Below are 10,729 nucleotides of genomic sequence, written 5' to 3'. Positions count from 1 at the left end.
TCACGCATTCACACACGTACACAGACACGCACGCACACACAGACACGCAATAAACAATTTTATGACAGGAACCTTATGCTTAAGTATCCTTAAGTGTTTTACATCAGATGAGGTCATAGAGAGGGAGGTCAAAGAGCAAATGGTTAAATCAGACCCTTGCCTTAAATAGGCCTACAGTCTTTAATCTGGACACAAATCGAATGCTTACTTTCTCTGAACTTTTCAAGGTGTTTGAAGTGAGGAAGCATGTAAGGTAATTTCAACAAAATTCGAAAAATGGGACCAGTAAGCAGTACTGTCACTCCAACGGGCTCCTAGCACAAACTGACATCAGTTGACCTTATACTGTTTGTTAGCCTGCAGGTAGAAGAGCAAACTATTTGAACCAAGTGCAGTTCACTATGATCTGAACACTACTGGGTTAATTGACACAGAGCACACATTAGCCAACAGTAACTTAGACCCTTCAGTTGCCTTATCTTCCAGATAAAGATCTCCAGGCATTAGGTCGTCAGACATGGCTGCTTATTGCCATTACTTGAATGAAACTACAATACAAACACACATACTATGATTACTATTAAACTACTTTTGTGTTATGATTTAGTATTCTTTTGTCATTTAATTCCTGTATGTCCAACAATGAACTTCAAACTAAGAAACTGAAACCAAACCAAGACCCCCCAGCACTAAAGGCACCTACATTCCGAAAATGTGTTAATTTCCATAACAAATTACACACACTATAGAGCCACTGTGACACATAAAATAAAATAAAGCTTCATTGTGGAAGCAAAACTAAGTTACCCACTAATCTCAAACTAGTATCAAATGCTTATTAATAAGCCTCATTTATATTGCTAACATCATAGCAATTAGAATCAAAGGGTTATTTCAAATGTAATTGATGAAATAACAACTTGGTAAATTTATGAACAGCTCCATTGTTGGTGCCATGCATGTTGCTGCATGTATATATCCGGTTAAGGTAGTTTATGATTCAAATGTGGCACCAATAATATGTATATGGCATAAAAAGACCCATTCACTATGGGAACGATTATGAAATGGCTTATCAATGTAATGTCACACCTGGTGGAAACAATTGGACCCCTTTCATCTGGTAAAGTCTGAAAATATAAAAAGTTACCCATGGATATGGTTTCTTCATTGAAATAAAACACAGATGGCATACTCAGTGGCGGATTTAGCAAATTGGGGGCCCAAGGCGAAGATATGTATGGGGCCCACCTCATCCGATCTTTAAAAGAGAACGGAGAAGAAAAAAAGTACCGGTGGATAGGCAGGTAAAGCTAATCTATGCGAAAGTAAAGGTTGGAGATGAGAAAAAAAACCTTCCCCTTAAAACCCTACATACACTTCTTTACTCCAAAATGAAGATGGAAAGCAGAGAACACACAAAGTGTCGCAGTACACAAACTATAGTCACGATGGAACCCAACAGAGAATCAGGTTACAGATAACACCTGTCTTAGCCAAAATGCCAGGAAAACCAGTACTGTTTATTTTTTTTTAAAGATCAAATCAATATCAATATAATATAACCAGCAAGACAAGTAGTTAGGGTAAACCCCAACAGTCATATTACTTTGTAAGGGCATTGACAGTTCTACAAACAAACCTATATACAAGAGAGAGAGAAAGAGGAAGTGATGAGAGAGAGAGAAAAAGAGGGAGTGATGAGAGAGAGGGAGAGAAATAGAGAGAGAGAGAAAGAGGAAGTCATGAGAGAGGGAGAGAGAGGAAGTGATGAGAGAGAGGGAGAGAAAAAGGAAGTGATGAGAGAGAGAAAGAGAAAGAGGAAGTGATGAGAGAGAGCAAAAGAGGAAGTGATGAGGGAGAGAGAGAAAGAGGAAGTGATGAGAGAAAGAGAGAGAGAGAGAGAGAGAGGGAGGGAGAGAGAAAGAGGAAGTGATGAGAGAGAGGGAGAGAGAAAAAGAGAGAGAGGGAAAGAGGGAAAGAGAGAGGGGCTTTGGCAGGTTCTGATGTGCATCATTAGGTATTCAATGTATCTGTGGATACCTATTGTTATTTTTTGTTGTTGACCTGAACACGGAAATGGACACTACCGCCACATTTGGCCTGTCATAAACTCTGTGCGAATCCTCAAGCAGGTCCATATAATGTGTGAGGGCTGGGGTCTGGTCACACTGCAGAAAGGGTAGTCCCATATCCATAGGCGGATCGTTTGCCTGGCATGTGAAGGGTAACGCATATCCTCCTTCCATCCTCCTCCTTCTCAAGTTCATTCTTTTCCCATCACCCCTGCTCCTACTTTACTGTCTTATATTGTAATGTCATTGCCCCTCTTTAGATGTCTCAAATAATCCAGGTATATGATGAGGAGAAACAGATTAATACGCGGGTAAGCCATTTGAACTAAGAGCCTGGTTGTCCTGTAATAGTCAGTACGTTTACATGAGGTTGCACAAATTGTTTAGTCTTTTAATTTTTTTTACCTTATTTGCATCGCTTTTTAAACACAAATTCAATTACAATTTGAGGGAGAAAGACATGCAAATTGGACACAATGGCGGTTTTAATGAATGTGTTTTAATCTTGGTGTAGTTGTAAACGGTGAGGTACTGTTTGGTTACGGGTGGCTAAAGGAGAACTCGCGAAGCTCGGGGCAAATGCTTCCTTGAACTGCAGTGGGGACCGAGGGGACACAGCCCCATACACTGCAAGAAGAGTTTAGACTCTTCTTGCTTTGTCTGTTTGTGCACTAAAAGAAAAATATATATATATTTTTTTTTTCAGGCTGATTTGGGTGCCCCCTACTATGAGTGCCCCAAGCGGCCACCTAGCTATGCCTCTATGTTAAGGCCTCCACGCATACTGAAAACACTATGCATCAACCAGGTTCCACAATATGAGGTAAAATATGAAAGGGAAGAAAGAGAAATATTCAAAATATTTTTTATTAAAATAGAAAAAAAAAAAACATAAAGCCTCATGTACATGTATGTGTCAGTAAAATAGTCCAACAAAAAAAAACATTAAACCACATTTACTCCTCCATAACCCAGACTCCTTTAGGGACACACCCAAAATGAGTCTGTCGAGACAGCTGGAAAGATAACACCAAAGCTCCACGAAAACCTCAATGTCTGGCATTTAGTGATACAGAAATCTGCCCTATCTTTCTTTTCCCCTGCTCAGGGGGTACTTCCAAGGTTAGAAGAGCTCAGTTCATTAGAAACGAGACCTGTCTGATTCACTGTGCTGGAACCTCTGTCCACCGGTCTCCTTCTCCACTCGCTCCTAGAAGTCCTGTCGGATGTTCTCCTTGTTCTCATCTCCCTGCTGGTGCCTTATCCGTGCAGCCTCGATCTCCAGCTGCCCGATGGCGCGTTCAATCTCATAGTTCTTACTGACGAGGGACACCCAGCTGTGGGCAAGAAGATAGAGCGGTTACCCCCCACTCACCCGGAAACATGAACAGCTGGCTACATGACGTATAGCAGGAAGCTAGAGTCCTCACAATATGGGGGGAAACCGACAGGCCTAGTGAGCCAGAACCGCTGGTGCATTTGACATATTCTAGGGTTTGGGGTATGTATAGATATCCACAGTAAGCAGGTCTCCAAAAGGTTTGGTGCCGAAATTCCCATAGGGGGCCCTATAACTTCCGGTCTTATTTAAACACTCCCCAGGGCCGCCCGATGGATAAAAATGTTTATAACTTTGTGTACATGCCTTATTTTGCATGTAGAATTTTTTGCAATTGGGACCCATAATGTCATTCAGGATAGATTTTGCTGTACAGTGAAGATTTTGTAAAACTTCAGAATCAACCAAAAGTCCAAATGAACCAAAATGTTACAGCAACAGTACAGTAATTACAGTAATTGCCAGCTACAGTTCATGAAATATGACGCCCTCCAAAATGTCCATGTAGTGTAGTGGTACAGAGTCTGCCACATTGATATTGGGATGCCGGTTCGATTCCGACCTCAGCCAAATATTTTGTGAGACATGGAATAGAATGATGTTTACTATGCAAAACCAATGATTTGCTTGAAAACTGCCTGGACTTTGAATACCTCTGGGACTGCTTGCAGTCTTGAATCTTCTTGTTATACGTTAACAAGTCATTAGCAAGCCAGTAGGGGGTGATGCCAGTTTGCTCAAGGATGCCTACAGGTGGGGCTGGAACCCAGTATCTTTCAGCTGGGAGATGAACACGGCAACTAGTACTAGACTATGGTTAATGGCATAATTAAATTAATGTCATGCGGCTGTTCCATGGACCCGTGTCAGAAATCCCAAATGTTGGGCTCCAGGCACAATGATTGGACCAAATCCAGTACAAATACCATGATAACTTATGTTGAGAATCTCACCGGCGCCTGTAGCCATGACTTCTACAATTAAGATAAGGGCCACAAACACCACAACATCTGTTTGCGTTTATAGTACTGATGCTAATTCAGAAATATTTGATTGATAACTGACACTTGTTAACTGAGCATTAATCGTTCTGTTGTGCTATAAACACCGTAACCAACCTATTGTCAGTCTGAAGACTCTAGCCGCTTCTCAGAGTGGTACACTGTACTAGAAGTGTGGGGATTACTACTAGAGAAACATAATCACAGTTTGAGTTTGAGTTCTCATAAACTCAAATGCAGAAGCGTTTACTTGATAAAAGCGCCTTAAGAGTACGTCATCACTGACAACCTCACTGATTGAAAGCAAAGGCAATCGAAGATAAATACATACTTGGACTCCAGTTCTCTGAGTTTGGCTCCGCCCACCAGCTGGTCATTTTTACGCTGCCAATTCAGATCCTGAATTTGTTTCCTGTTAAGAGTAAGAATCATTAGATAACATGGTATGCGACAAGCAAGTCCAAAATAACATTCGTGCATAACAAATCTGGAGATTGATTGGTCACCTGAATTTCTGGAGTTCCTTTTGGGCTGTCTCTATCATGAAGGCCAAGTTGCTGTAAAAAAGAGAATTAAATTAAAACTGTGAGCAGTGTTGAAGGTGCCAAGCTTGAGCCGACCACCGCCCCACTGAGCCGACCGCCCCGGTCTATGAACTGTGGCGATTTTAGTGACAGCCCACACTGTGAATTTCCATTAAAAGTGGCCAACTTTGACGGCACGCCATGGACACGCCCTTCAACGTACAGTCACAAATAGCACGGCGTTCATTCAGAAACATTTCATGACTGTACTGACCAATTTTTAAGCTGATCCAATAAATTCCCTAGGAGGAGTTTGTTCAAATACAACGCGAAAAAATGAAAATGGCCGACTTCCGGTGGGTTTGGGGCATGGGTCCAAGAGGCTTTTCTGTAGGTATTGGCACGTTATACGTGCCTACCGAGTTTCATACATATTGCTGAAACGTGGCGCAGGGGCTGATTTTTAAAGATCCTGTAGGGGGCGCTACAAACATGAAGACGATTTTTGGTATGTGAGCTAGAGGCACCGGTCTACACATGTCCTGTGAATTTCATATTCATAACTATTACGGTCTCTGCAGAGCGTAAATTTGTTCAAATTTGACGATTTTTAGCCAATGTGTTGCCATGTTGTTTTTCTAATCGACTTGATTTCACTTGAGCAGTTGCAACTTTGGGCCCCAGCGGCCACTAAGTCGGTCCCGCTCAAATCAAACATTGCGTCTATGAACTGTGGCGATTTTAGTGACAGGCCACGCCCATTTTGATGCCACGCCCCATTTGAAAATATGTTGGGTTTATCTTGTTCAGAATTTGCTTCTGAACAACTTTTGTATCGGGGTCAACATCATAGGAGTCCAACTTGATGTTGATATGAGCAATTAACTATTTTCGCGGTTTAAACCACGCCCGTTTTAGAACTCAATGGCTCATGGGTGCTTTAAACTTTATTGTACAGACTAATCTTTTGGTCAGATTGAAGATAGTGGGCCAGAGATGATATGGGCTAAAGGATTTTTGTCAAAGTCGAAAAACCTGGGATCCTTGGGGAATTTACTGTTTTTAACTAAATTCAAAATGGCGGAAAATCTGACTACCCGGAAGTCATAGGTTCAAGAGGCTTATTTGTTCATCATGAGGATTTGCATGTGTGTGCAAAGTTTCATGAGTGTAGGTCAAACCGGTGGCAAGATATGCTTGTGCAAACTTTGCATTTTTGGGCAGTTGGTATAGCGCCACCTTTGGGCCAATCAGTGCAATATTTGCTGTCTGCTAATTTTGGGGCAACCTCTACGCGTCTAGTGAGTTTCGTAAAAAGCATGCGATCGGTGTAGGCTGTGTAAGTCAAACATGTCGGAATAATAATAATAACAACTAGAATCACAATAAGTTGCCTTCGCACACTTTGTGCTTGGCACCTAATAAAGGAAAGAAAACTATATCAATTAGGTTTGTCAGTTTCAAGGCTCCTGTAAAGCAGCCTCAAGAAATTTCTGACCACTAGAGGGCAGCTGGAAAGACAACATTACAGTCAACAATACGGGAGAACCTGTTGCGATGATTATGCCCTCTTGTCTTAATATATTGAACTCATCCCTGTGATGCTGTGTGCATGGGAATCAACCCCTGCTTCCCCTTAGACAATAAATAAAGGGTATTGCCTGGCCTTCCGGCCGACCTGCTGTGCGCCACCACTCACTCGTTATACAGTTTCCATGCATTGGTGCCGTACTGGGACATGAGCTCCAGGTTCTCAATGCGGACCGCCTGGTGCTCCAACTGGGCCATGGAGTTGTTCACGCTCTCCTGCCAGGCGGTGATGTCATTCTTCTGGCCCGCGGTGGGCGCAGGCAGCTCGTACCTGTGCAGAAATAGTAACAATGAAGTTTGAGTAAGTAGCAACTTTTACAATGCGTGGTACAACAAAGAGACTAACAGGTTGTATTTATTAAACATAACATATACACAGCAACAATTAGCATGAGGAAAAGACGGGGGAAAAACAATAGTTGACCTAACCTCTTCATGCTTAGGAGCTCCAGTGGTTGCCTAGCGCCCAGCCTTTCAAACTCATTCCTCATGATCTCCGTCTGAAGACATGAGGAAAACACACAATTGTAGCCAAACCACAACAAATCAGGAGGGAAGTCCCAACAGTGGAGTTTTCAAATCATCATGGGTTGCTTGCTAGGAGCAATACTGTGAACCAGCCCATCCCCCTGGTGGCACTTTCATGGACAGCGCAGGAGGACGCACCTCAAAGGCAGCGAAGTCAGGAGTGGCGAGGTAACTCAGGTAGTTCTTGGTGGGTCGGTATCTTCTCGTCTCCTCCTCCACCAAAGCTGCAGCCTGGATCAGATAATAAACAATACAGTGACAAGCCTCTGACTCAAAACACAGTGAACCTCTCCCCCTTTTTGTTAGCAGGCTGGTACTCGTAGTGAAAGCTGTGCTTTTTATGGTCCTTGTCATGTCTAGTAAGAAACTTCTGGTTGATTTATTCCTACTAGTTTGTGCTGCCCCAAGCTCCACAGGTGACCACCAAACACATTGAAGTAACCATTTTGTATATTTCAAGGTTTATTGTCCACTAAATAATAGTGGACAAATAATGTAAACATGTATAATAATGTAATATAATACAATATAATATAATAATAATGTAACATGATTGTTGATACGGTTATGGTTCATAAAGTATGTGAACCATATAGTTTGCATACCTAATCGTTCTGAATGAGACCACAATGCAAAACAGAAGTTAGGATATTGGAATGTCCGAGAGTAAATGGGGCGCAAGGTAGCTCCATCCAGTGGCAGAATGTATAAAACAGTGTAATTTAAAATATTTTACAGCAAATGATTGTGGGCCGACCCATAAACAAATGATAGTGTGGCCTCCACTGGTTGGGCATTACTGGTTATTGAGGTTTGTTAACCTCTCACTGAATTGAACATTCCTTGGCAGTGCATTATACAGGTCACATGTAATGCATGCTTCTTGTATAGTATAGTGCTAATTATATTGGTCTGTTTCTCTCAATTAACTTACGACTACGATGATCAACGGTGTGTTTTTGATCTGGACAGTGTATTTGTATTTGCTGTCACACAATTGACAATCACTCGGCATACAAACACATTTGTAGGTAACTCAATTATTCAGTGGACAACTAGACAATTAGTGTAACACTATGTCCACAGGGTTAGCGTCCTCTAGCTCACTACATATAACGTTCAGTGGTCGGCTGTACCTTCGGTTGTACAGAGCTAGCGGTAGCATGGTTATCTAAACTCATCCATCTCGTCCACGAAGCTAGCTATACTTACCGCCTCTCTGACCCCAGTTGCATCATAGCCCTGATCAAAATACGGGAGGGCATCCACGAACACCTCTCCCGCTACCGACGCCGTTCCAGCCATGTTTCTCAGAACAAAATAGTAGTTAGGTTGGTTGTTTCAGACTGTACCGCCAACATACCACACTAGGAGGAAGCTAAGGCAATGTGCTTCCGCCCGGCCAAAGTGCAGTAGCCTACGTCATAAGCCCACGTGACGCTAGTGGGAATCTTTTGAGCGGAAATACCGTTTTTAACTTTATAAAAGTTCCTGTCAAATACAGTCCTGTCAAATACCGAATTATTTAAAGAAAAAACTGAGATAACATTACTGATTTAAAAATATTGTATTCGCCCCATTTAATTTTTTATTAATTAGAAAATAAGGCGTATGTATATTTAGTAGCTATATAGATACATTAGGACTTGTTTTAGGTTCAAACATGGACATCTATTAATATATAGTTTACCATGTGAATCACTTTGGCACGTTTAGTCGGTCAGTTTTCTACGGTTTTTCTGTAAAGAAAAACCAAACCTAACAAATTGCTTTCACTGAAAGCAATTCATTTTTTCTAAATTTCAACAGCAGAGGGCAGCATAACACCGACCATTATGCATTGCGACTTAGTTTTGCATAAGAGACAGTCATGAAACATTGAAGGAAAGCCGCTGGCCCGCTGACACAAACGACCTAGTATCAGCACTTTCCAACAGAAACACTTTCCCGTGTTCAGAACACCAACAACCAGAGCTTTAATTGTACAATTCTCCACCATAGACTTGACCAGGGACCAAACTTGAATGTTACCTGCTCATCCTCATGCTGGCCTTCGTTTTTCGCGTATGAGTATGACACGCCCAGACTTTTTGCCAAGGCCAACATGTCCGGACCGATTATTACTCCAACCACGTGATCAGAAATACTCCTGTCCAAAGCACCAGCCTGCCAAGACTTTTCTATATCTGTTTTCGGTGGTGGGATATTTCTAGCGTGGACAGGGCCAAACATTGATAACATTTTCATATGTTCCGTATTTACTTATTTGCTTGACCTAATATGCTACTTAGCCTCTCAACATACATGCTTCTATGATCAGTGTTTTTCATGTTCACTTAAGCACAAAGCACCACACCCAAGCCAAGCAGGGCTATCATTATTTTTTTGGTCCAGTCAAACACTAAGCCATGATTTATTGACTTTGTATGTTTTTATGTCAATACTTTCTTCCCTGCAAATCCTTTTACATACAATAACAAACGACACAACCTCAGCCGGCTGTGTGGAGTGTGTGTGTGTGTGTGTGTGTGTGTGTGTGTGTGTGTGTGTGTGTGTGTGTGTGTGTGTGTGTTGTGTGAGTGTGTGGGAGGGTGGCTTCATAATGAATGTGGAGGATGGTTATTTGTTGAGACATTTCTTGAGATTTCTTGAGATAAAGTTTGAATAAAACTCGGAGGTGAGTGAATATTGCTTCTGAGGCAACCAGTGGTGTGTTTACATTGAAACGTGTGAAAGCATGAGGTCAAATTTGCTCAATGCCAAGTTAACAAACCAGTTTTCAAATCTTCCCATGGCTTTACAATTAAGAGCAAATAAGAGGAAAGACAGACATATAGCTAGATAGATAGACTGATACATACATAGGTTACTCCTTATTCTTGCTCCCTGCTGGAGATGTCAGTTGTATTTTTAATAAATCCGGTCTCTAGACCCTTTCCTATGCTACCTTCGTAAGGAGCTGGCTTTTTTCGTGCAAGGTTGATACCGGTGTTAATGTGTGTAATGGTTAACCATGATCTTGAGTATCTGCTTGTGTAATCCTGTAATCATACAACTACAGAGTATATTGGAGCATCATGTATCATGTGTATCTCAGTTCCCCTGCAGAAAATCTAATGCATGCAAATACAAGACAAAAATAACAAAGTATCGAGGAGGCTTCAGGTTGGTATATGTTCAGATTTAATAAGGATGATTTGATAGTACACGTTCATTCAATAAATCTGGTTGTACAAGTCAGCCTTTTTTCAGAATGAAGAAGAAAAGAACATCTTTAAACCACTGTTTGCAAACCATAAAGGAAAACTCATTATAACTAGGAAGGGGAATAGAAAAGTGTAAACCCTCCGCAACAAATATTAGAGTGTTCTACATGGCTACTTTTGTTGACACCCTATCCCAACAAAACAAAATGGGAGGCAGGAAGGGCCGGAGCCAGTGCATTAACATGGGAGGAGCTGTTGCGATAGGCCACCTAATGTCTAAACCACACATAATCTAAACCTTCTTCCTCTACTTTGGATTCTACCATTTTGTTATGCCGCTTGTTTCGCAAGCCAGCAAGATATTTCTGTGGTGAAACTACAAAAGGCGTCTTTTGTCTATACGACAGAAGATCCAGAAGATGGACTCTTGGGGGGGAGGGGGGGCTACCAGTTTGCTAGGGTAACA

General features: G+C 41.7%; 1 protein-coding gene across 1 annotated transcript; it reads right to left on the bottom strand.

Annotated features, from left to right (window-relative positions):
• Positions 1-2,924: 2,924 nt before the first annotated feature.
• Positions 2,925-8,434, bottom strand: bcas2 (BCAS2 pre-mRNA processing factor). Its single transcript, XM_084479094.1, has 7 exons — positions 8,270-8,434; positions 7,196-7,288; positions 6,959-7,029; positions 6,639-6,800; positions 4,922-4,972; positions 4,747-4,827; positions 2,925-3,412 (listed from the first exon to the last, which is right to left on the bottom strand). The coding sequence occupies exons 1-7, from the start codon at positions 8,360-8,362 to the stop codon at positions 3,286-3,288; spliced, it is 678 nt and encodes a 225-aa protein (XP_084335220.1). The 5' UTR covers positions 8,363-8,434; the 3' UTR covers positions 2,925-3,285.
• Positions 8,435-10,729: the final 2,295 nt, after the last annotated feature.

Source organism: Micromesistius poutassou, assembly GCF_964030765.1.
Source record: "Micromesistius poutassou genome assembly, chromosome: 15".
In the NCBI taxonomy this organism is placed as follows: domain Eukaryota; kingdom Metazoa; phylum Chordata; class Actinopteri; order Gadiformes; family Gadidae; genus Micromesistius; species Micromesistius poutassou.
Note: the sequence above shows the minus strand (reverse complement) of the source record. Positions and strands in the feature narration are given on the sequence as shown.

Coding starts and splice junctions, on each gene's coding strand:
- bcas2 (XM_084479094.1), bottom strand. CDS start 8,362: ATGGCTGGAACGGCGTCGGTAGCGGGAGAGGTGTTCGTGGATGCCCTC. Junction 7,289..8,269: donor CAACTGGGGTCAGAGAGGCG/GTAAGTATAGCT, acceptor TATCTGATCCAG/GCTGCAGCTTTGGTGGAGGA. Junction 7,030..7,195: donor CTGACTTCGCTGCCTTTGAG/GTGCGTCCTCCT, acceptor TCATGTCTTCAG/ACGGAGATCATGAGGAATGA.